The 27,839-nt window shown below is 35.7% G+C and overlaps 1 protein-coding gene across 1 annotated transcript; it reads left to right on the top strand.

Annotated features, from left to right (window-relative positions):
• Positions 1–5,713: 5,713 nt before the first annotated feature.
• On the top strand, positions 5,714–20,848 carry LOC131039993 (COP1-interacting protein 7). Its single transcript, XM_057972861.2, has 11 exons — positions 5,714–5,973; positions 7,157–7,336; positions 7,555–7,669; positions 7,760–7,805; positions 12,162–12,214; positions 12,346–12,398; positions 12,523–12,675; positions 12,936–13,207; positions 13,293–15,058; positions 15,223–16,867; positions 20,443–20,848. Exons 1-10 carry the CDS (start codon positions 5,915–5,917, stop codon positions 16,810–16,812), a joined length of 4,287 nt encoding a protein of 1,428 aa, XP_057828844.2. The 5' UTR covers positions 5,714–5,914; the 3' UTR covers positions 16,813–16,867; positions 20,443–20,848.
• The last annotated feature ends 6,991 nt before the right edge of the window (positions 20,849–27,839 follow it).

Below are 27,839 nucleotides of genomic sequence, written 5' to 3' on the forward strand. Positions count from 1 at the left end.
TTTCACCATTCCATTTCAGTAACTTGCTTTTAATATATTTTAATTTATTAACTAAACAGAACATTTTTGATCCCTGAAACTTCACTTCCAACCACCACTTGGAGATTAGTTCATAGAAGTCCGGGTTTTGCATCCACATTTTTTCGAATTTAAAAGGACAACACCGTGCTGTTGCCTCACCCTCACTGTTGAGGATGACAGGATAATGATCAGATCTAGATGATGGGAGTAATGATGGTGAAAGATTAACTGATAGATCACTCAGTTTCCCCCTTATTAGAAATCTATCTAATCTTTCTACGATTTGTGTAAAACCTGATCTTCTATTGTTCCAAGTATACAGTCCATTACTAGTTTCTATATCTATTAGATTGTATTGTGTAACCCAGTCTCGAAAGTCTTTTAGGGACTACGGTTCCCTTCTAATACCCCCCTTCTTTTCTGATAATTTTAGGATAGCATTAAAGTCTCCTCCTAGAATAACTGGAGTAGTGGGGTCTAGCCCCATCACGAAAGAAATCTCAGCCCAAACTCTACGCTTTCCAGCGTCTAAAACCGAGCCATAAATGTTTATTAGCATAAATGTGAGATTGTTGTGTTTGCTAGTGACTTTTCCTAATAACCAATTTCTGTTTCCTGCTAATGGACAGAATAAAATATTACGCGGGTTCCAAATAATTCCTACCCCACCTGAAGCGCCCAAAGCTTCCACAAATTCACCTCTAAGCATACCTAATTTTCTTTTGAAAGCCTCGGCTTCCTCCTGGGCTAATTTGGTCTCTTGTATAAGAACAATGTCATGTTTCCATTTTATAATGTTGCGTCTGATTAGACGCTGCTTGTTAGGGGCATTCATACCCCTAACATTTCATGTCGAGATTTTCATTTGGCTGTGGGAAGGCCCTTCCCCTTCCCAGCATCAAAGAAGGCTGTTAATTTGCCTTGATCCTTTGCATTCCCGTCCTTCCTTCTTAATTCACACAGTGATTTTCTACCCCTGCTTTTAATTTCTTTAGCACAATCAAATAAACTTTTCCCAGCATAGATATTTTTTATTCCTAAGGTTTGCTGGATATCTTTCCCTTCTTTATCTTCATCCTCATTCAATTGAGAATGAACTGCTGAAAAAACATTAGCGGAATAAGGGATGATATCTCCTTCCCTATACTCATTATTGTCTTCCTCATCCATAGAAGCCATGAGCTCCTGAATTAGGAACCTCTTCTCAGCTTCCTCTTCCAGGGTAAGATTTTCGATTTCATTATTATTGAAGACCTCTAAAACTGTAGCAACTCTAGATGATACTTCCTCTTGTCCTTCCTCAATTCCCTGTTCCATGTTTTTTATTTCAGGGGTAGATCTCAATGAATCCACCGTATCAGAGATCCTTTTTGACATCTCTAATAGGGCTGCTTCTTTAATAGAGTTAGCCTCCTCTATTATTCTGTCTAGGTTATTGATATTCCTTATCTGGTTGGGCTTATCTTCATATGGGAAGACCTCTAAGGGTGAAGTAGGTTGAACATTGGGAGAGACCAGGGAGAAGTTTTTATGAAATTCTATTACAGGGTTTTCCTTTCGAACATCTCTTTTAATCTGATTTGGATACGATTTTAAGCAGATATCAGTTTCATCTAATTCCCCACTGTAGAAGGTGGGATATATGTTCCACTCCCCCCTATTTGTAGCTATCGTGGTGGCTTTTAAAACTGAAATATTATTGCCTGTTTCAACTAAAATTTTAATATGCTTGCTTAAATCCTTTCTATCCAATCCTTCACAGCCCAAAAAAGTCCCAAAATGTTCCCCTATGCATTCTAAGATTTTGAAATTTATACATTCTACTGGTAATGAACCCAAATTAATCCATCTAGGGCATTTAATTAAGATCTGAGAGTAAGGATCAAAATTCGGCCTCCATTCACAGCACAAGAAGCCATGTCCTTTATAAAATTTTAATTTACCATATAGGATATCATTTTTTATATTTTGATTTTCGCACAAAATTGACAGGAAATTATTTTCCAAGAGAGTAATACTTACCTTTCCCGGATATAGGGCATACCACCAGTCGATAATCTCCTTTATATCTTTTCCAAACCCATTCCATTTCACAAATACCCCATTTTGGCTGTAAATGCTCCATTGTGGTTCCATTAATTTTGACGGTATGTTACATATTGTCCTCTGTTTAATCTCAGGTTTGGGTTTGAAAACCCTAATTTTCCCGAGTGGAACAAGATTAGCCCCAGATGCCGGAGATTGCCTTGTCTGGTCGAATTTGTGCCTATTGAAATTTAATGAGACATCTTGAAGCTTGCCCATCTTCCTTTTAGTTTTTTTTGAATAAAAGACCTGCCATTTCCCGTCAGTAGAAAGCGCATTTGCCTCGGTTTTGCCTGCCCTGAGTTCTTCTTTTTTCCCTGTTCTGCCCAGCCCGAAAGCCGATATCCACCTTGCATTCAATGTATTATTTGCATGCGTTTTTGATGCGTGGCGTTTCTTACATGGCGGGCTAAAGACAGTAATGCTTTCCGGGTATGTGGCAAAAACTTGTCTGCGCCCTCCTGACGGATTGTGTTTATTAACCGTTGCTTTTTGATTTTGCATTTTCGCATCCATTGTTGATGAATATTTGAAATAGAAATTATAACAATATTAATATTAAAGATATATAAATCGATATAATATTAAATATATGAAGCCCTCACTTAAGAATATAATATATCTTCCATGATGTATGCATAATTGATATGGACTTGTGGCCTCAATAAAGTAATAGTTTGACCAATTATTGTATTCATTTCTTGGTGTTTCTGATGATTAAATGGTTCTAACAAAAATAGTCTCATCATGTTCCATTCATTAATCCACACTTCTCGCTTCTTTCCTAAGCATTTATTGGCATGCATATACATTAAAAGAGAAAAGAGAAGTTAATCATATGAATTTTAACATTTATAAATAGAGATATTTATGGAGTGCACGTAATAGTAAGGCTTTTTTAACCATTAATGGGCATGCAACATTAAACACCTCTTACAAGGACAGCATTAAACACCTCTTACAAGGAGGAATATGAGCTTTTAGGTCTCACTTGAAGACTCTAAATATATAAGATTTTAAACATTTTTTTAAAAAATGGATAATACATTTTGATAATGGTTATTTGTCATATAAAATAACATTTGATCTAAAATACAATTTCGAATAATACAATTGTTTTTTTGTAAAATAGCATTAAAAAGAGAAATTAAGAAAATTGAACCAATAATAATTGTGTAAAAATTTATTGTGATTTATAATTTTTTTATTTTTGATCAAATACTTTTTATATGAAAAATAGACGATTCCATACATTTTCTCAAGCACTATAGACCAATTCAACTCGATTAAACTATTGTTATCCATAATATAAAACCTTATTAAATTGTTTTTATGCTAGTCTCTAAATTGCAAGATTCCACCTAATATAAATAAATGAGTTTTTCAATGTAAGTGCTTCTCCACTTGTATAGAATGGCAAACCTCGTAGGAAAATATGCCTTAGTCCATGCATTGGTGATAAAATAATTGTGACCACAAATTACAAGGGTGCCCACAACCATATAAAACCAAATTTCAGAGAATCCAATAAAAATAAATATCTTTTTGGGCTTTCTCTAACGTGTAGAAACATGTGCATGCATTAAGTAGACAAATTATATGCTTACATCATTTTATTCCCCATAAAATTAATATATTGCTCTTGGAATTATTTGCTACATATTATAGTGGGGTAAAGTAGATTGCGTGGGCTACTGCGTAGCCGCCGACTGGCCCTGCTTTTGTTGAAAATGAAATATAGTACTTCATCATTCTATATTTTTTTAAAGAAAAAATTAATATAATATAGATTTTATAAGGACGATAAAGATCAACATGTATAGTAAGTAGTATATTTTTTTTTATGTAGAAAAAGTTTACATAGATTTCACCATGTTATTGGCAATAATGTATATATGATGCAAAATGATCGAATTAAAATGTTAAAAAATTATCTTGATTGAATTAATTTCATTGTTCTATTAAACTCTCTATAAAATATCTTATTTATTAGCAGTGAATAAATCAAAATGATTGAATGTGTCATTTTGTTATAAAAATTGAGTATATAAATTTGTCAAAATAAGTTAATCAATATTAAAATTTAATATGTTTTAAATTGAAAGAGAGGTGATTAAGAGTGTGCATTTTGGAATCTTTTTTTTTTTCATAAAAGAGGTAAAAATCTATTAAACACAAATGAAGATAACAAATCAATAATGGTCAATAGCCCTACAAAATTTATCCTCCTTAGCTAATTACTCTAACATATGAGATAAATCCAAAGACAAATGCCCTTCATTTTACAAACTATAATAAATGGTAGGTAGAAAACGAAAATTATCTAGTAGTAGAAGGTCAAGACCAATGGAGTCTAAGAAAATAAGAGTAAGGGACAAAGTTCCAACAATCATCTTTTCTTGTTTTCGAGGTTCTTGTCCTAGGTGGAATTTGATCTATGGTACTTGCAATATCTATCTCCACATTCATATTTGGAGGAAAAATGTGGTGGTTATAAAAAAGTACCATGGAACTTGCTATGCAAAAATTGAAGGTCAAGATGTTTTTGTGCCTCAATCAAATCTCATCACTAAAATTAACAATAAAGATATGAATGACTATGAATGTCGTTGTCAATATAGGTGTATAACAAAGAATTGCTTTACTATACGTTTAAATTCATTAGAGACAAATTTGTAGACGCATTGTCTTATTTGTTGTACATTACTTTCCAATGGATTAAATAATTTAGGACAACTCATTTAAATGCATGTCCTAAACATCAAATTTAGATGTTTTTGATAATCATATCTAAAATGATGACTACTATAAACATAATTTGAAACTTGAAAAGAAAAGAAAAGAAAAGAAAAGAAAAGAAAAGAAAAGAAAAGAAAAAATTATATTTGTAATTCTATTTAAAGATTATAATTAGTAATATAATTTAATTCAAAATATGAAAAATATATACTAAAATAATTCCAACCAAAATATAAAATTTAACAAAATATTATAATAGATATTAAAATTTAAGAGAATACATTGCTTTTCTCTAATGATAAAGAATTTGTGTTCATAAAAGATTGGCCATAAGTTCAAATGAATAGTCCCATTTTACAACTGACTGATTTTGTAGACTACAAAATAATCTTTCTTCCTATAACTCTAAATTTGAATTCAAAGTAATCCTTTTAATGCTCGTATTTCCTAAACAATGTATATTTTTTAATTTTTAATTTATATATTTTAAAAATATTATATTAGGCCGATTTAATTAGAAAAGTAGTTCACCATTCTGACAACATTTTTCCGCCATCCGGCAAATTCCGAGCAAAGTGGGCAAAGTCCCGAGACTTTTCAATACTGAAGTGTCGGCACGAGTTGCCAACTAGCAAAATGTGAAACAGTGTGTGCAGTTGTCAAACACCTCTGTCTGATATTTGTATTTTATTTTTACCTGACGGACAAATTTCTGTCAATGATAGATGTTGAGTGAGAGAAAAGGAAAGAATCAGACAGTAGAAAAGTGTGAAATAGTAGTTTTTGTCAGTTTCGACTGTTGGATTCCTGGTGGGGATGCACCCCCTCTTTTTTTTAATTAGTCTCAAATCAATCCAGTTGGCAATGACACTCCCCAAATACACCTTCAATCATTGGATTGTAATCCCAAGATGGGTACTTGACAGAGCAATCAAGCTCACCTCTAGCTCAAGCTCTCCATCTTCTATTTTATATCCTTCCTGGTGTTTTTTTTTTTGGAGTTGGATCGGTTGAGGTGAAGATCCTTGTGAATGTGTGTTTCTCAAGTTGAAATCGAGGAGATTTAACAATGAAAGAAACCATGATTCTGGATTCTGCTGTGTTTCAGCTCACTCCTACTAGAACAAGGTAAGCATCCATCATCACATTACACCCACATTGTGAATCAGACAGAAATGCGAGAGACCAGATTAGAGTAACAGTAAGTTAGATCTGTGTGAACTGTGAGCTCATTGTCGCCAGTGTCAATTATACTAATGATTTAACAAATTATAGCTCCTACGGAATACTGATGCATTCGATTAAGTGGGTTCTGACTTGCATAAAGCAGATAGACAAAAAAAAAAATTCAACGGTTGTGGAGAAAAATTAGTTTGCTGCCACTAGGAGAGGGATGGTGATGGTGGGTAGTGGGTACCTTGCAGAGGATGCCTATTTGGTTTATGGTTAAGGATTCATTACAACGAGGAGATCTAAATATATGATAGAATTAGCACTTAACTGTGCAGAGCAAAGATGGGGAAATCAGAAAGAAAAAATCAGTTGTAGTGCTAAGTGGACTAGATTGAAAGCAACACTTATTACTGCTTTGCCTCCAAAATACTCAGTGAGTTGCCTCTAGGACGCAGCTGCAGATCTAATGCTCTGCATTCAAATACAAAAGGCTCTGACTCTATAACAGGCAATTGTAAATATTCTAGACTCAAGCAGGAATCGAATCAAGCTCACTCAGATATGGAAACCATAGTACCTTCAAACACATCTTTTATTAATAAGTACTTCTTGACTTTATACACACAAGGAGAAAATCCACCGATCAATGTAGCTTTTTTGCCCTGCCTAAATCTACAGCCTAAAATCCCCTCTAGAAATTCCAATGGCAACTACCATAAACCGAGCTCTATTCTAATTATGCATGACATCATGGGAGGCAAGTACGCCATACATTTTCTACTATTTAGCTGTTCTGCTGTTTTTCCTAAAATTCTTTAAATATAGCCCTAAGATCTCGTGGTCTTGGGCCTTCCATGAGCTCCATGATACATCTTCCGCATCAAGATTACAGTAATGTGCTGAGATGAGGAGATAGGTGGTAATGGTGGTCACTTGAATAAGACCCCAGTTTGGTTTTTAGGTTTAAGAATCCATATTCATATAGAGATCTGATATGGAATTGGGGTTATATAGTTAAAATATTGAGATTTGCACAGTTAATCATTTTAGTATATTTGTCTTGAATTAGTTGTGTTGTATGATGTGTCTGTATTTAGAGCATTTTTGTGGTGCATGATTTTGGGGCTGATTTTGCTAGGTGTGAACTACTTATATCGAGTGGTGGGGTGACTGACAAGTTGGCATCTGGACTGCTGAAGCCATTTCTATTGCATCTCAAGACGGCCGAGGAGCAAATTGAAAAGGGTGGCTATTCCATTGTGTTGGAGGTGGCCAGTGGAGATGCAAAATCATGGTTTACCAAGGGCACGCTTCAAAGGTATGCAAGCCTTCCTGGAGTTTTTATTTTTTAAAGACCAATTCTTAACGCTGATTGAAGTAAAGAAAAGAAAGATGTTACTTTAATTCTGTAGCTTTGGTGACGAGATTATAATTAGTGTGGATCTGTCCATTTGAGTAATGAGTGCAATCCACAGCTTATGATGCAACCAATTCGATCAATTTCTTGACAAGGCCTTCAATTGTTATCTATAACAGGTTTGTTAGGTTTGTGAGCACCCCGGAGATTCTTGAGAGAATTACAACAATCGAAATTGAAATTATACAGATTGAGGAATCTATTAATGTCCAATGTAACGAAGCTTCTTTGGCGGTGAGCATTCAAACTTCTTTTATTACAATCTTAGGTGCAATTTGTCTTCCACGTACAAAATTAACTCTGGTAATATTTAACATGGTGCAGGTTGTTGAAAAACCACCTAAATCCAATGCAAACGGATCCACAGAAGGTATGCATATACTGATTGGCCCAAATGGCAAGTGTGCACGTTATCATAATAAGTGACCTATAGACCATATATCTTCAGTTTCCTTTCTGCATTACCTCTTTGTTCTTGTTTCTTTCCATCTTTGGCTATTTGTTCGCTTGAATTTGCCATTCATTTTGTTTGCTATTCAGAATTTAAAGGCGATGATGATTCCTGCATAAACTGTTTTGCCTTTGTTACTAGCCATTTCATTTGTCTGTCCACATTAGGCTGATCTCTAGGATCTTTTCAGTTATTCTATAAAATTCTCTGTTTTTAGGTTTCTTATCTCGATTAATTCTTCACTTTGCCTTAACATAGACACTATAATTTTGTTGGACTTTGTTATGAGTTGTAATTTAATATAAAAGTACAAGGCCTGTTTCCAATCCAAAAATCAAGAGTGTCAGAAGAAATTGATGTACTGAACATTATGTGGGATAACTACCATACCCTTATGATGAACTGTTTATCACAGGTTACTTCAGTTCATTATCGAAGACCACTGACTATTGGGTATACATTCTAAAGGTATATCTAGTGATCAGTTATGGATGCCGTGTCATTGTCACTTATCAAACTGGGAACTTAGATAAGCATTTACCTTGTTTTTCCCATGTGATATACCGGCTTTTGTTTGCATTCAACCCTTTTAAAATCGGGAGACATGAACATTGTACTTTTCATTTCGTGGGGCTAGGAAATATAGGCTTTTTGTTTTCATAATTCAGGTGTAGACATTTAACGAGAGGGTAACATATTACTCCTTTTATAGTAATTAAGAAATCACCAAAGAGTTCAATGATCATTCCATTTGCCTGAGGCTTCTGGTAGCTTTAACTGTTCAGTAGGATAAAGTTTATGTAAGAGCTTGTGTGCTTTTTAGAATAGAACTTAGGTAGTCAATATATATAAACTTAATGAATAATGAAAATGAGTAAATGCATAAATATCAACTCCTTGATGTTAAGTTCAGATGAACTTAGTAGATGTCATGTAGCTCAAATATCTAACCTTAGGATGGTTTTTGGAAAATAACCTTCAATATCACAGGTCTCTTGTATTTGATGTACATTAGAGATGATCATTCTCGAGTCAAAACTTCATGAAGTTGGATGTATAATTCCATAGCTTCTGGTTTCCAATTTAAATGACCGAATCCCAATACATGGCAATTGATGATAAACTTGTTAATTTACAAGCTAAACATATAATAAGGTGCGCATAGAAGGATTTTGACAGTGCTACTATATTTGACGGTAATTGTTGCCAAGGTATAGTTCTATGCTCTTAAGTTTGTTCAATATTGTTGAATATGAATATTTTAACAATATCAAGATGTGCTAGCACCCTCTCCACACTTTTGTAAACATGAATAGGAAAGTCATTACCATAGAATATTTATGAAACAAATAGCATTCCACGATGAATAGCCCAAACAAATAAAAAATGAACTTATCATTCTCTTGCAAGCAAAGGCTAGTCTTAAGCTACCACTTGCAAAATATAGACTTTGTCAGACTTGGCATGTGAATGACTCATTTCATTGGATAACAATAAAAAAATCTTAACAATTCACTTCTTGTCTTATAACTACCAACATGGAGAATTCTCTTCTCACCACTAGTTTTTTATACCATCTAGTTATCAACTTATCAACAATTTTGTCTGCCTTACAGAACTTGTGTTCCTGGATGCATTCAGCATATTCTTGTAATGCTACTACTTTTTAATGATGAGGGAATCGGCATCTTGTTCTTCACTCTGTTATTCAATTCTAATGAACTATATACTATAAATTTTCAGGTATTGCTATCCCCAGATGTGTAGTCCAGGTTTAAATGAGTTATCAATGGATTGGAGATTGTAATAGGCTCTTCTATGCATCCACCCCCCTAAAATGTGACACTATTATGGATTTCTTGTTTCTGGATTGACAAATTTTCCAAGCAGAATATTTGATTCATACCAATGTATTATGTTATTATTGTACATGGTTCAATACAGGGAATTTTCAAAGAATATCTGCTTACTACTATTGTATGTTTTGAAGAAAATATTATTCTCTTCAATTGCAAGCATTATTGTGCAGATCAAGTTCCAAGTTGATAAGGTTTGCTTGATTATTGTGCATTTGTTCATTGCTCATAAAAGTGCCCTAGCACAGCTGGCCAGGTCCTACCTGATACCGTTAGTTTAAACCACCATTAATGATAGCTAGGTAAACAAAACCTGCCTGCACTGTTGTGAATGAGTAGCATTTTCAGCGTTAGGTAATGACTAGTTTACAAATAGAACTGCAGTAATCTCCAAGGAGTGATTCCAATCTAACATTAGAGACAATGGTAAGTTAATGAGCATCAGAAATGCCACCACAATCCAATTTGGGAGACATACAAAAGAATGACAACGACCTGCCTTCCCCCAGCAGTTTAATCCCTACAGCTGCATGAGACTCCATATGGCTTCCAACTTCTAATTTTGTCTGGCAATCTGGATAACCCCATGTGGGGGAATTATTTTAATGTTGATGCTTCTAGTGGTCGTTTGGGAGTTTTAATATATTCCTGATTATGGTTATGTAACATGTTATGCTAGTGTCTTTATTGGAAGGGAATTGTTTTTAGGTTTCTTCCTTATTTATATCTATTTTTTGATGGGACAATTATTCTTAAGCACGAGCTTTTTCCAGCTCTTTCTCATAGGAACTAGTTACGTCTCATTACTTTGTTACGAAGCCTTCCTTTTCACTATCATTACATATAATAGCCTATGTTTCACCAAGTTTCTGGGATAGGAACAACATGGGACAGTAGAATGTGTTTTAGGGATGGATTTTTTTAATCCATTTTAGGGGATGACAGGGAATAGCGAAGGAGATGGCTATAAATAAAAAGGGAAATTTCAAATATTCATATAATAACATTGATAAGGCATTCATCATATACATTATACATCCTGAATACATAACATTTACAACAAAATGCCCAAAGACTGCAAGTTTCAACGACAAAATGAAAAAACAAATATGCTACCACACTTGAACTTCCAAATAACTTGTGCAACCAATGAGCTTATCTCCCTTGTCTCAAAATTGCAGTTGTTGACACAAGCAACAACAAGTTCTTGACTTTGTATTGAGTTTGGAAAGGAGGCTGCCTCAATAAGGCTGGAACCTTTGCCATTATATGTTGCAAACCTGCATTGTGACTGCAAAAACAACTTAAAATTGTTGTTTTCAGAGATAGAAAATCACGATCTTGGCATCGAAACACCACATTGAGAGGTACAAATGGAGCTTGAAATCCTAGATATAATTTTGCCTGATTTTTGTCTTGAAAACCCTGTTATTTCACCAACTGTAATGGCTGAAAACTTCTTTCAAGTCTTGCAAAGTTAAGCCTAACATCATGTGATTGTCATAAACCATAGATGAGCTTCAAAATCTGTTGTTTTGCAAATCAAATATCTTATTTAGTGCTGAGAGTGGTGTGGTGGCCCACAAAAGAACAATAAAATATCTTTTAATATATTTTGGGCCCCTTTTATAAAGAAAGGGAGTGTAATTGCAGGGGGATGACTGGCTGTCCCTGGGACAGTCAGGGACAGTCAGGGGACATCATTGGCATTTCCAACTGTCTTGGGGATGGCCCCAAGAAGTCCCTGCATGTCCGGGATGTAAGGGCCAAAACATTCTGATCAGGGATGTTGGGGAAAAGTTTCCAAGCCATCCCCAAGTCCCCAAAACATCCCTGTTAGCGGAATGTGTCAAAAAATGGCAGGGATGCATCCCTGGGGAACATAGCTAATAGCACGTAATATTGTTTATATCGTGCTAATAGTGTTGTATGTAATGATATTGATGTTTCTGAAAATAGGTGCAGAGGTATTCAGACCTCTTGCATTTAGTTCCTTTGTTCTGCATCATTTGTCTTCTTCCACCATTAGCATTTGGTAACTTTTGTAAAGAACTTGAAGAGCTTTATATGGGCTTAATATTGGGAGGTGTTACTACCATCTTTAAATTAAAATGGAGATCTTGCATTCACCTCAATCTTATGAAGTTGGAGATTTTATTGTACATACTAAATTTATCAATCAGCTTTCTGTGATTTCAGCAAGTACATCAATATTGCAGTCATTAATTTGTTCAATCCTTCTGGTCTGTACGTAGACACTGTGCATAATGATGAAAGTTGAAACATGTCATTCAAATGTGAGCTGTTGTAATAAATTTTGATATAAACTGTCAAAACAGTTACTTACAGAAATACCACTCTTCTGAAAATTTTGTTATTCTCTTTATTTGATATGATGGTTTTGTGTGAACTTGGACAGGCAAAAATGTGATGGTTGATTTAAACCTTGAGAGATCAATTGTTCCTTTTAAGGTATGTTTAATGTACTTGATGATTTTATATTTTACATAAGTAGCCAATCCATTATAATAAATACGTGGTTAAGGATTATACACAAGTTTGAAACATGATAAGCTTATAATCTGGGCGTAATCTTATGTCAGCCAAGGAGAGAATTGGTCAATGATATCCCACCTGTACAAGGAGAAAGTTCAAAGTAAGAACTTCAATTCTTTTGCAGATGCTATGCAATATAATGCAAATGTGCTGCCCAACTGATTTTGCTATGATACAGATTTGGGATATGTATCTAATATCATTTACACACTTCATTTTGTCAGAGTTCAGCTTTTAAAAATACTGGAGAGTCGTAAAATAGTTTTACAGAAGGAACAAGGAATGGCCTATGCACAAGCAGCAGCCGCTGGCTTTGATAATGAACACATGGCTGATCTAGTCTTATTTGCAGACTACTTTGGAGCTCTTCGTTTGAGGTACCATTATCTGAATATCCATAGAATTCTATTGCAATGCTAGGCAGAAAATTTGGAAAACAAAATGATGTCGAAAATTTTACTTATGAGATCAAATCGAGAGATAAAGGTTCCATGCACCATGTGCATGATTTTTTAATTTTTATTAAAATAATTATATATTATGAATTCATTATTATGCTGATTGGAAGCAAATATTTTCTGTGGGTGTCGGAAATGCTTCTTGAAATTGAGAAATTCACTTGTCGAATCTGCAACAGAAAATCATGTTTGAACATCATGGAGATGTACAAGAGAAAACATGAAGCTGGGCTTTGGGTGGAGGAAATGGAAATGTCAGCTATGGAGGATAATTCTGCTTTATCTGAGGTGTCCTTTACGGGAGCTTCTGAGTTTATGCTGAACAGTAACTCTGTTTGTCAGACTAAGATTCATGCTGCCAGTGATGATCCAAGTAATATAAATGAATTGAAACAAACAGCAGGCTTGCAAGGTCCAAATGGGAACTACACAAACTTAAGCCATAATAGAGGTATTCGGCTTGCTCTTTTTCCTATGTGTATGAGTTCCTTTTAGCTAATCACTCATATTAATTGCAAGGGTTTCTTAACAAGCAGATAATGGGATATCCACAACAGCACAGGTTCCTATGGGAATAGCTGGAGGTAATGAAAATTTTCAACAGCCTGCAATGCCTGTATGGCTGGGTCAGCCTCCACAATATGTCCAGAATTTCCAATCTCATATGGTTGGGTCTGGACCTCCAGTGCAAGGTTTTCATGGGATTCCAGTTCAAGGAATTCAAATGGGTTCTCCATATTATCAAAGTTATTCTGGGAATTCATACTGGCCACAATTCAATCCTATATTTCATCCACCCCTAAGGTCAGAGTCAAGTGGCATGTCTACTGTGCCTGCAGGCTCAAAACATTATCCAACAGATGGAACGGAAGTGGGAAGCCCAGGAAGTCTGAGATCCGCCCCACAATCTCAAGGCCTTATGGACCAAGGTGGACATTCTGAGCTAGAGAAAGAATGTGAGGTTCGGCCTCTGAAGACCTCAAACGGAAGATCCTCTAACCGGTCAGGTAATAAGCACTCTGGCATGGTTGTTATTCGAAATATCAACTATATTACTTCAAAGGAACATGATGGAATATCAGAAAAATCAGAGCCTGAGAGTGATAGTGATCCTGAAATCGTAATTGATCTTTCTGAGATAAAACAGAAGCATGAAGGAGGATTTTCAAGAAAAAAGGGGTCTCATAATAAATTTTCTGAAAGTCATAATTCTAGTGAGAAAAATGGAAAATATGAAGAGAACACAGACAATGGAGGTGAAGATGACAATTCAAGCTGGCAAGTCTTTCAGACATGCTTACTGAAAGACAGTGAATCATCACAAAATAAATCAAAGAATGACAGCGGCAATGCTATTCATGCAAATGAACGAGCTTCAGTTGAGCCTGAAATGGATATGAAAATCAAAGAACATATGATCACGGAAAATACTGATATGCAAGCGATCTTTGAACTAGAAGCCAACCATGGTGAGTCAGGAATCCGAAGTAATATGTCAAAGGAACCGTGGCTGCTCCCACAAAGGGGCTCAACCTGGGATGAAAAACATGCTGTAATAGGTGATGAGAAAGATAAATTATCTATTCAAAAGAAACCAGTTATAGATGACTCAATTATAATTTCTGAAAAACACAGTGAAATAAAATTAGGTCATACAGTTCGACAATGGGATACAGGTGACAATATTGAGCACACGATTAATAGGAATGATGATCATTTGCACCCAGGGATACAGAATGAACAGTATTTAGTGGATGATTCTTTCATGGTTTCAACCAGGTCTGCACCACAGGAGCAGGCTAATATTCAATGGAAGACAGAGATAAATATGGATTTCGAGCTTCCACCCATAGTTAAAGGAGATTGTTCTTCCAATGATGTCCCTAAAAACAAGCCTGAAACTTCAATTAGCTGGGAGCCAGCTGATTTGTTAATGGTGCCAGAGAGAAATACTGAAAGAGATTCTCTAGGTCAATCATGGCATCCTGCCATAGATAATGATATCCAGGAACTAGTCAACATTGTTGATCAAAAGTATCCTGATGCAGACCTCAATAGTGATGTGGGGGAGAAAGGCATTCTCAAACAAAATCAAAGTAATTCAAATGTCAAAGAACTTCCTGAAATGAAAAGCAAGGAAGAGCAGTTGAGAGCAGCTGAAGAAGCTCTAGCAAAGAGGAAAGCTGGCACAACTACACGGAGTGGAAAAAAAACAAAGCCAAGTCCATTGGCTGAAGCACAATTACGTGCTGAAAAGTTACGTGCCTTTAAAGCTACCTTACAAAAGACCAAAAAAGAGAAGGTATCCTTTGATTTGCTTCTGTTAAATGTGGAGCATGATAGAAGGTCAACAGACAATTTTTTCTAGCTACGTTTTGTTGTTCATTGTTTCAATATTATTTTTCTCATTAAGACATCAATGCATATTGCTAACAAGCTCTGTGTTGGATAATTTGATGTATTTAGGAAGAGGAGGATAGGAAACGAATTGAAGATCTAAAGATGCAGAGGCAGAAAAGAATTGCAGGAAGAACAAATTCAATTGGAAGTAAATCAACACCCAGCAGTCAATCCTCAAAGCAGCAACTAGGGAAGCCTACAACAACTGGGAATTTATCATTAAGTATGCAAAAAGACCGAGCTTCTAATAATCTAAGTACTGCACGTTCTCTCCCTCGGCCAATCACAAAGATTTCCAATGAAGCAATCAATAGATTGAGTTCACATAAATCAAAGGCATCTGGGGATTCTCTTAGTCAATCTGTTTCTGCTCGGGTTGCTCTCAGAAAGGAAAGTTCTATTGTCTCCAAACAAGTACGATCAGTTGTTCAAGCAAAACAGATTCCACCCAACTTGAAGAATAATAGTAACCAACCTGTTCAAAAGGTTTCCACTGGTAAGGCAAATCAGTTGAGCTCCAATGAATTGAATGTATTGAGAAAAGAAAACAAAGAAAATGGCAGTATGTCTGATGTCAAGAAGAGCAGCAACCAAGGTTTAAATCTACAGCAAGGGACAGAAGCTGGCAAATTTAAAACCAATGAGGCCATGTCAAATTCAACTCCGTCAGATAACTCTGATTTGAATAAAAAGTCAGCTGTAGCAAGAACAAGCACACAATCAGCAAATACAACAGAGGGTTCCCAAGAAATTCACCCAGATTTGAATAAGGAGGTAGGAAAACAAGCCCTTCCCAGCAGTGGAGGAATTAATATGGATAATGGTGTCAAAAAATTTAAGTCTATAAAGAGTACGGATGGCCATGTACATAATAACAATTCTGGATTACAAATCCGAGAAAATTCTCAGCTTATGAAATCAGACTCCTCCAAGGTAACAGAAATAAAAGACCATGTTAAAGTTTCTGTACAGGCTTATGATTCTAGAGTGAAAGAAGATAAATCAACCAATTCAGGGCATTTTGCCACTCAAAAATCTACCGTTACTAATGTTAAGCAGCCAGGAGAGAATAAACAGTCAACACTGGAAGGTTTAGTAGATGATGGATTTGAAATTATCAAGGTCTCTGAAGCTTATACAAATTCTCTGACTGAGGTGGCTAAGTCAGGCTCTCCCAATTCGAAGCAATTAAATCAACAAGGAAGCTTCAAAATTTCATCTTTTGTTCTTGAGAGATGTAATCCTGAGTTAAATGATAAAGCACCGAATGCCACTGTCTCATCTCTTAATGATTCACCTTCCAAGAGTTTCAAGTTCTGTACTTCCAATGTACCTGCCACACCTGAAATTGGTATTCCTAGTGAAGAAGTGTTTACTCCAAAGCTAAATGTTTTTGGATCTAACGACCCTCGTGTCATTTCTTCCACTCCTCCAAGTGCAAGTCCAGATTTACAGAGCATACACAAGTCTGCACCAGAAAAATTTCCTGTAGCTGATGATGGTAAATCAGATCCAACAAATTCACGTAAAAGATGGGGGAACTCAGAGAACAGTGCCAAAGGTTTGAAAAGATTTCTATTGTTTGGCCGAAAGCCACGAAGTTCTATGGCCCCTTCTGCAGATGTAGTATCATCCATGGCAACAACCCAAGTCTAAAAGGAGAGTAGCCATTTTGTAACAGAATTGGCGGGAAATGTGGTGGAGAATCAAGGTATAGTTAGAGTTCTAACCTTCTGTGTTCAAGGAATCAAGCTAGTGGAATATCTCTTAATATATCTACTGGTGCTTACATAATCTTAATTTAGTATTTTCTCATCATCGATAAGTTTTCTGTTAGTGCATATTTTGTATTGCCTTAAGTCAGTTGGTTTCATGTGCTATTTCGTTTGAAACAAGAAAGAGGGTAAACAAGAAAGAAACAAGAGAAAAATGAATTGAATTTTGTTGACAACAGAGACAATTAGAAATGAAAAACAAGAGTTACAACTATGCTCAACTCAGACCTGCAATATCAATTGCAACTTAATACTATTTTTTCCCAGCCGATCAATGGGAGTAGAAAATTGGTTCTCCACTCTTAGTAAAATGAGGAAGAAGAAAATCAGAATTCCCCTGACTGCAATTACAGATTTTTGTACATCACAATAACCAAAGAGACTAGAAACCATCGTTTTAAGATAATATTGCAGGCCATGGCTCAACATCTTCTTGAGGCATTTTCTCAAATATAGCCCCTACCAACTGAATGAAACCTCATTTTAAATACTTGTAATACTGTGGCAAACACATCCATTCTTGACAACAACCCTCCTTAACTTATTTTTTTATGGATTGAAGAAACCTTGCATCCTGGGAGACCAAAGTTCATTAAGAGACACTCTCAAATCATTTGTTTTCTTTCTTAACTTTCAGATTTATATGTGACAAACAGGGAAGCCACAGAATAACATCTTAATACAATCTTTATTTTTAGATGGACTTCTGTATTCTGTTCAAAAACTCCTTATTGGTATCTGCTGAGAAAATGATAAGATTGAATATTATGTTTTATGCAACCGTCTTTGCAAAACAGTTCAAATAAATTTTGGCATCCTGTTTCTTCTACTCCAACAATCATTGAATGGCAAGAAGTCATGATTTGTGTGTCCAGTGGCTTACATTTCAGGAGAATGCCATGAAAAATACCAGACAAAATTCACTTTCAATAAATTTGATTGATCTTCACCCTCTTTTCCAAGACATGCTAAAGGGATTATACTGAAAATTACCATAATGTGTTCATCTAATGAGAGAGCATTCACAACTCTAAATTGCTGAAAGATCTGTGCATGGATATTTTGACTGTCCTTTTGCAAGTTGTTTGTCCGAAAAACTTTCAGAGTTACTTTGTGTAGAGTTTATGTTTATACCAGCCAATTGTATGCCCTAAAGAACTTGATATAATGCTGAAGAACTTGAAATAATCTCTAACCAAGTCCATACATACGCCTTCTGTGGATGTCTAACAGGGAAGTCACCGCTGCAACAAACCACAGTGTCTCTTTACCTTGTCTGATGTATATGTGCCCTGCACAAATCTCAGTCCATAATACTCATTTAGTAAGGGGTGTCAAACCATATTCTATTATGCATCATTCCTTCATATTTGTAATTGACATCTAATCCTAACTAATTCCACGAGAATTTGTCATTTTGAGTTGTTCTAAGGCAGTAGGTTCTGCAGATCCTCTGTGTACTTCCCTGTCAAAGGAGGGCAGGTTTGACTATGAACTATCAGACTTCCCTAACAATCCATTATTGCTTTGAAATCCCTAAATAGGTCATATTCTTTGTATCTCTACACATGATCATCTCTGTATTACAACTGTGACCTTCCCAAAGATCAGAATCATCATTATCAACCTATATGCAGTACCTATGTCCCATAGTTACAAGAGCATTTTTAACTGCTGAAAGATACTCTTTATCCACAAGAATAGAGTGCATAATCCCAAGGCAGCTCACTGAATAATGTTGGTTTCCAAAGGGTTCACCTTAGCGTCCCTTTCTACCTGTGTTTACAAATATAATATGCTCTTAACAATGATATCTTGACTCCCTATGGCCAGGCTAGTTTTAACAGCCATTCTTAGCAAGCTATATGGACACCCTCCAGGAATACAATAATTATTGTTCAGTAATTTAGTTGAACTTATCAAGTAAAGAAGGACCAAACATGTGGCAATGTTTGTTATCAGAAATCTTATCTTCCAACTTCTTCAAGAGTCCTGTTGTTGGAATTGTTTGATTCCAGATATGTGACAACCTTCCATTTCAATCCCTTTTCAGTTTTCAAGGATGCCATTACTTACACCTTAGCAACAGAGATTCAAGAGGATGGGGTGTTTGACGTATCTTATGGTTTCTTGTAAGTAGAGGAGTCACATAGAAGAGTGGGAGATTCCTAGGGGTGTTTCAATATAATGCCTTACTGAGGAATAAGAGTCACAACAATCCTCTATGTCATCCTATGAGTGAAAGAATTCAGTTTGGATGATATCTACCACTCAATGGACCATTAAATTGATAGCCCTTCTTGCCTCATAGTGGTAGCATTTGAAACTTATCCATTTGAATTTGGGAATAAGGGGTCCCTCTAGGACACTTCTTGACACCAATTTGTCCATCAGAGTTTTTGATCTCATAAGCCTTATATTGTTCTATGGATTTCTTTCTACTTTGGCAATGGTATGATTCTTCTTTAATGCAAATTTGAGAGCTTCCACCAGGGTGATAGATCCTCGCATGATGTTTGTAGCTTGAGGAATATGTTTGCAGGCATTCTCCAAGATAATCTCAAATTGCACCTCCCACTTCAGCAATCCCAGGCCTCCTGTCGGGGCTTCATAAAAATTTGACTTAGCACACAATCTTGGGAGGAGCCTATTGATCCTTTATTCCTTCTATAGGCAGTGTTGCCAACCTTCTAGTGGGAATAGTGGACAGATGAGGGGTTTCCCATTATACCTCGATTCTCCTATCTCTGTCACTAATCTTTGCTGTAATTCAAAGGAATTGCAGTGTTGAATTTTTCCACAAAAGCTACCTTCAAACAAGAATTGGACTGCTCCGACAATTTCTGTTTTTCTCAAAAGGTCCTTGCATTCCTGAACATGTTTCAAAATACCTTAGCTACAACTGACCTATATTGAGCTTACCAACCTTGCAGGAGGTGAGCAAGATTAGCTGAACATGTCCTTATTGATTTATTTTATGGAAAACCATTGAAACATTAAATGGAAAAAGCATTCAATTAATCAAATTCAATTGATGCTCGATAGTCTGGGTGTGTTGTGTCAAATCGACACATCAAGTGAAACCCAGGTTTTTTTGGGGAAAAATGTGAAAGTCGGTTTATTGATATAACGATAACTATAGCCTTGGGCACAAGAATGCTTACAACTTTATCATCATAGAACGCGAAAGAATGGGAATTGCAATTTAAACTCGTACAGTTTGTGGTACATAATTTGGACTCTCAACAAATTGAATGATGCTCTTGACCAAATAGGTTGAATGCAGAAAAATGAGACAGTTTTATTTTCAGTCAATTATGGTCCTAATGTGCAAGGAAAATTAATAATAGATGTTCTAGAACCAAGATCCAGTATCCTAAAGCATTATAGTCACTATTTTTTACTGAACAAAAAGCTAATAAATGAAAAGTTTCAATACAGATTTTTTTGCTGCAATCTTTGAAAGCTTAAATTCCATTACTATTGTATTAATTAATATTGTTGTCAACAGATGTTGAGCATTTGGATTGAACTCACCTCTATAGCTAAGAGTGGTGGTCTGGATTACTTGCAATGACTTTGTACCATTCAGTTTATTGTTTTCTCGTTCAGCTGAGCTCTTTAGTCCTGATGATAAATGTTGACTAGACTAGTGATTCTTTTGATCAAATGGGAAGCTGCCAAAGCCTTCACGAGTAGATCTATTTTATTGTAAAATAAGCACATTATGCAGGAAAGAATTGTTGAATGCATCAATGCTACTGTGTGTGTATGTATTGTAGTCTATAGACATGGTCTTAGTTTTTTGTTATTTATGGTGGTTGAGTTTCCATCGTCATGTTTCATGGTCTTTTTCTGTCATGGAGAAGATCATCATAGTATACAAGGTAATTTTATCATAGTATTCCATTCAGCTATATCTTATTTCTTCTCAATTTGGAGGTTATAAATATTTATCATTAAATGAAAATTGTTGCTCTTGTTATTTTTCCCATTGCATTTGTACATACGAATATATTCTTATATTAACAAGCTCTTGGTTGAGACTACTCTGGGGTTTGTATTTGAAAGTATAGGATTCAAAGCTTTGTGTGGGCTATTTAAGGAAAATAAAATTGTCAATAGAATATAATAAGTTTAAAATCTTATGAGTTCTAATGTTTCAAATCCAATACATCAAGTTCCAAATTCCTACATAAAGTGATCATCTATTATTGTTTCATGTATGCACATGCAATTGAACAAGTAAAATATTATTTAGTTACTCCCGGTTTCGATTGTGTGACTTTTTTTAGCATAACATTTTGGATCACACTTTGTGATCCATCATCAGAATGTATAGAGAACGCAATCATCAGAATGTATAGAGAACGCAAGGATATGTAAAATTGTAAGTTGTAAGGAAAATGTTATTGTGGTCAATATCTATTTGGACAGAATAAATGAAATGTTATTGTTATCAATATCTCCTCTGACACTAGAACTTAAAACGTGAAGCTTCAAAGAAAGTAGGAGTCAAGTTTCTTGGTTTACAAGAAATTTTAGCACACAGACAAACAACTTATCTACATTAATGTGCTTTAAAAATAATTGTTTCCTATGTCTCTTTAGCATAGAAGAAATAATTAATCTACATTCATGTCCATTCCTATTAACATTTTTTATTATTATTTTATTGAACAAAATAGATTACAATAAAATAATGGCAGTTAGAGAACTGCATAAAAAGAAAGAAATTACTATTAACTATTTGTACATGCTCATTTTTTTCTTTTGAAGGGCAGGACAGAGTTGAGGGACATTTGTATCTTTTTGGCTTAAATCCATGAAGTTAAAAGAAAGTAAATCAATTAATATGTTTGTATGCATTTTTTAGATATAAATATAAAATTCAAGGTTATATATCCATCATTCAAGTGAAGTGCATATTAGAGGAAACAATGCAGCCAACTAATGGACCTAGAAGCAATGATTAAATTCTCTACCACACATTTGGAATAAATCTTCTATTGTTGGTGAAAAGGCATTTGATTAGCCAATCGGTGTATTATAGTAATTACAATGTTCTTTTCATTTAAATCTACTTCACATGCAATATCCATTGTTCTATTTTACTGATTATCCCAAGACATCTTTCACCACACCCATATACAAAAATAACATACTTAAAAGGCAGCAAATTACATCTAATCAATATCTTTTAATTCAAAATCCATTGTTTAGACCCATACCCATAATCATCAACATGGATCTATAAAATTGAAATTCTACCAAATGGTAAGCCTAGAAGCAAAAGAAACTATCCAATTAGTGGACGCAAGAACATGGAGTCAAGTCATTGTAAAAGTATTGGTAAAGATGAGAGTAGATAGTTGTTGAGTTAAGCATTGGAATCACAAGGATTGTCCTTGCTATAAAATTATACAGCATGAGATCTCTTAGTTTTGCAATGTGCATAACTAACTTCATATAAAAATAATAAAATATAATCTTCTCTTTAAAACAAGGATCTTTAACCAAAAAAAAAAAAGATTCTCATTTTCTCTTATTATTAAGTCGTACATATTACCTTAAAACTAATTGATTATTCAAGCTTTCTAGACATGAAAAATTAGCCTATGAATGAACAAAACAACCATGACATTATGAAGTGTTCATTGTAAACTTCATACGTTTCTTGGCACATAGGAGAATATTGGAAGCTTGTACTATATTCCACTTGATAAAAGTGGATGTGATCCTTGTCCTAGTCTTGCCTATTCTAATCAAGAGTTGGAAGTTACATATATATATATACATGCACAACATCCTATTTCTTAGAATGGAGACACCATGAAGTTATCACTACATGTAGATTTCATACATTTCTTGGTAGATAGGAGAATATTGGAAGCTTGCCAACCATTCGATTTGCTAAGAAGTGGATGCAATCTTTGTCCTAGTCTTGCCTATTCTAGCAAAGTTGAAGGTTACCTTAAGATGCATGCACACCCTTTTTTCTTGGAATGGTGTTTCTTCCTAAAAAAGATAAGGCTAGTAATGAGATTTTGATTATGAGTTCATCTTCCTCTTCCAATATCATATATTTTGAGGTCTTCCTTCATAAAATCGTGAAAAATTGTTTTGACTGATGTCCAGTAATAATTTTCATAGGAATACTTTTATCATGACAAAAATTCCTTATTTGTTGTTCAACTTCTATGGTATTTGTAGATGTAATGCATGTCAACCAAGAATTCTCATTTGTCAAGTGTAATATATTTTCAACAAGTCTACAAGGTTACCATTAAACAAGTGTCTACATGTTACCAACATTGTAACAAATAATTGTTGTTTATGGGTATCCATCTTCGTACATTCATAATGTCCAAAATTTTCTCTTTTAATGTACAATCATATTCCTTGAGAGGGTTAATATAGTTGATTATTTGAATGTGCTTAGTTTTCCTTGAACATGTTCTTTTGAGATTTCCTCTTTACTTGCACATCTAGTTCATTCTCAATGACCTTTTTATCTTGTAATTGAACAAACTTTGGTTTGTGCTCATATAGTTCCATGTTAAGTAATTTGTTTTCAAAATGGACACGAAAGGTTTATTTAGTAGGTTTATATTCATAATTGAATGTGTTGATTCTTTTGCTAATATTTGATGACGTGATGTTTGATTGTTTTCTATTTCTATACCTCACATAATTAACTTTGAGTCACTAAAGATAGTTCTATAGTTGTCACTTAGAATTTTCCTTTACATTTAGACTTGTTAATTGAACATATAATCTTGAAAACTATTTAACTAAGTTGTGGTAAGAATTTTCTCACATTATCTTTATTGCAGTCACCAAAGGGATTCGCAAGAGTAATGATCAATTTTCAACACCAAATAATATTCCACACATAAGAGAGAAGCAACAAAGAATGCTCTACTACCAATAATGATACAAGATGCAAGACACAAGCATATACAAAAAGTAATGTACAAGAGAAGCCTTGCTTATAAAGGAAATATGAGAGCTAAAACAATATAGCATTATGGTTAGTGCCATGATACACAAAGAGATAAGTATCTTGAGAACCCTAAAAGTGCCCTAATTAAACAACTTAGGTGTGAACAGATCTGAGAAAAGAATCAGTTAGGGAGATAACCATGTTCATGCCAACACTCCACCTCAAGTGCAACTTAGGGAGGAATAAATAAATGCTAAGATATAAAAATATGTCATAGCAACAAGGTTTTATAAGATACCCATATACAAAAAAAATCTCTTACAAATAGAAAAACCTTGTGGAAAAAAACTCCACTCCAAAAGAGACAAAACATACAAAGAAAACAAGAAAAAATGAATGAACTCAAGAAGGCCCCCATAGAAAAATCCACTTTAAGCATCCATCAATCACAATATAGGATAACAAGGTGATGCTAAATACTTAGTGAATTTGTATACAACCCACTCCTTAGTAGGCAATTACTTGAAGTTGAGAACTCCACTCAAAATGAGTTGCTTGATGAAGTGTATGTGGATCTTGTTATGATTAGTCCACTAATACTCCATGAGGTTGCATGAAATGTGAATGACACTACAATTATCACACCAAAGAGTGGTAGGATGATCAAGAGGAAGGATAAACTCAATCAACAACTCTTGAATCCAAAGATTTTTTTATTTAGCCAAAATTGTTGGCCATTTGGAGGAATTGATTATGTGTTGCATTGATGTTTTCTCATTGATGTCAACACTAGCTGTTTTGCATGATTTATCGGCACCCTTCTGGTCCCGGTAGGTTTAGTGGTTTCTGGTTGTTCTGGATTCGGCATGATCCGGTATGCTCTAGTATGATTTGGTTATGGAATTGGCTTGTTCATGATACTCATGTTCATATTCAGTCAGTTGGTTTTGGTCTAGTGATCAGATGCTATCCTGTATGCTTGGAAGCTTGGCTTGCGGTTCCGACAAGGGTTTCATCGGTAGAGCTTTGATGATATGCATAAGTGGTATTGTTGCTGCTTCCGGTACGGTTTCTGGATGTTGTTGGTGATCATGTTCAAGACTTGGTGGAGGGAGATCATTGTTGTAGCGTGTGGACGTATATTGGGTCTCGGTTGATCTAGGTTATGGACTGGTTTAACGTAACGTGTGGATTGGACTTCTCGATATGTTTCCAGGATGTCTTATGTGTTGGATATTATTTGTTTGGTCTAAGGCCGACATGTATTGTAATTATGTAATTGGTTTATTGTCTGGTAGCCGACCTGATTGTTTATGGTCAAGGGTTTGTATATATAGATGTAAGATCTCATTGTAGATCATAAATGAATAGAATATCATGAGAGTGGGAAATGGATATGTAATGTGCGAATAATGTAATATCATTCAGGCAGAGGATTTGGTCGATCATTAGAGATTGAGTTGGGTTTGTGTAAGAGGATTTAGTCCTCCGGTATTGAGTTTAATCAAAACTATACTCAGGCATAGGAGATGCTATATTTGAAGTTCAATCACTTCTCCGGATTGTACTCTGGATTTCTATGTAGTCAATGAGACTCCTTTTGTGATGAGTAGTGCACTCTAGGTTGTTGGCCTTCCTGTAAGTGCAAACCCCTCAATTGTAATTCACATACTTACTGCAGAAGTATTATCTGACTGTGGGTAGGCTTCCTACCATGGTTTTTCCCTTTATTGGGTTTTCCACGTATAAATCTCAGTGTCATGTAGATGGTATTTATTCTTTGATTATTGTTCATGCTTAATTGGTTTAACTGCTATTCTAGTATTTGGTTTAAGCATTCTGGTATTAATGTTTTGGGTTTCAATATTAAAGTTTTGATTGCTAAATGTTCTAGTAATCTGTGACAGCTGATTCACCCCCCCCCTCTCAGTTGTCTACTGGTTATTTGAATTGTCTAACAATTGGTATCAGAGCTTTGGCCCTCTCTGCAGAAAGCTTAACCACTTGAGGAAGATCCTATGGAGACTAACAGTTCAAGTTCATCCAGTTCATCTGGAGCTATCTTTTAGAGAGATATTCCTAGACTTGATGGAACAAATTATACAATATGGAAGATTCAAATGGAGACTCGTCTGAGATGTCTTGGCAAGGATATTTGGGAGATCACACAGAATGGTGTTACACCTTATAATCCAACATCTGGCAATCCTCCTCCGACAAAACTGGATAAGGAGTTTGAGAATGATTGTAGAGAAAGAGAAGCCCTCTTGTGTGCACTTTCTGATCAACAAATAATGGGATTAACAGACAAATCATCTGGAAAGGCTATATGGGTGTAAAGCGGAAAATCGCGATCGAACCCTAGTTGCTCTCCCCTCTTCCAACTCCAAGGAGAGAGAAGGGAGATTCACTAGGGTTGATGGTTTTCACTTAGGGGAGAGACTTTACATTCAAAAGAGGGGTTGAAACTCACAAGATCCAATCCCACACAAGGCAAGATTGGATGCTAAATGTGTTTCAAGGGGTTAAGAAAGCAAGGCCACCCTCTTTTGTAAAGAATGTGCATAGAAGAATTAAGCTAGGAATGCATAGAAAGTGACAAAGATTCACTTATAAACTGAGATAGGGATATAGGATGAAGCTGCGGACCTGGGATTAGCAGTAAAATGTCGATACGGCGCTGTCCTGCAAATTTGAGCAAAAGTTGTCGGGACGATGGCGCCCGGCGCCACGGTCCTCCGAAAAATCCACGAAACGAAGGGGGATCTGTTCGTCTCTGCACAAGGATTCCAGATCTTCAATTTCAGCCGCGTACCTGCAACCTACACACAGAAAAGCGAAGACGATTGGGGGGTTAGGGATTAGGGGTTTGCCATTAGGTCAAACCCCGGTTTTGGAATTAACCAAGAAATAAGCAATTGCTGTAAATGTAAATGACTGTAAAACAAGTACTAATACCTCGTTCTAAGGATGTTTGTATCCTTATGTGCGAAGGTATAGATGTTATATGTTGTATGTTGTAGAATGTAGTATGTGATCTCCTCTTCAATGGTTGAATCCTTGTCTTGAATGCAACACTTAGCCTTGAATGGAGACTTGGAATGAATGCTTGAATGTTTGAATGCTTGAATGCTTGAGTATAGTTTCCACGCTTTGTACACATATCCTCCTCATGCCAAATGAGAGAGAAAAATGTAGTTTATATACTTGTCATTTAGGGCTGATAGACTGATTTTCCCGACCTTAGGTCGACCAGGGAATGTAATTTCCAATTTGCAAACAAAAAGACCCGAGACCCCTTAGGAGACCGGGCCCAAAATAGGACCCAAGGACTAGGGCGCTGGGCGCTCTGGTCCCACCTCCCGGGATAGCAGGGTGCAAGGAGGTTCAGGCCAGGATGCTTGAAAAATGCAGTTTTGAGTGTCGTGGACAAGTTTCGGGGTCTCCATTCAGGTTGCGTGTTGCGTCGCCATCGTGAAGACCGAAATGCAGTCGAAATTGCAAGTGTCGCAATTTTAGGACGCTACATTTAGCCCCCACTTTAGCGGGAGTATGTATGCGCATACTTCTGGTAAAGTACAAGGAACAATCATTGAAAGACTTTCACCACGTCAAGGAGGCAAGATACACCAAGCCCCCAGTGGACTAAGGATCTTACGACTTCGATTGACAAAGTAAAAGGGAAGATCACGAGGGAGAACCATGACTGTCAGTAGTAAGGTTCCCTCACTATGAGTCATGCAAGAAAGATATCAAAAATTTTCAAGGCAAGGTTAAATTTGCCAAGAAATTTTCAAGTATCTTGAAAAGATATGAACGGGATGTATGCCCCCCTACGTTAAAGCGATCGCACACGCCTCACCGGGGGTGATTGCTTTAAGGTAGTGATACATATAAGAATGAGAAAGGAAAGGAGCACGTTATCGCAAGGATTTAGCCCCCAAGTGTGAGATAAACCCAAG

This window comes from Cryptomeria japonica, chromosome 7 (genome assembly GCF_030272615.1).
Source record: "Cryptomeria japonica chromosome 7, Sugi_1.0, whole genome shotgun sequence".
Classification (NCBI taxonomy): domain Eukaryota; kingdom Viridiplantae; phylum Streptophyta; class Pinopsida; order Cupressales; family Cupressaceae; genus Cryptomeria; species Cryptomeria japonica.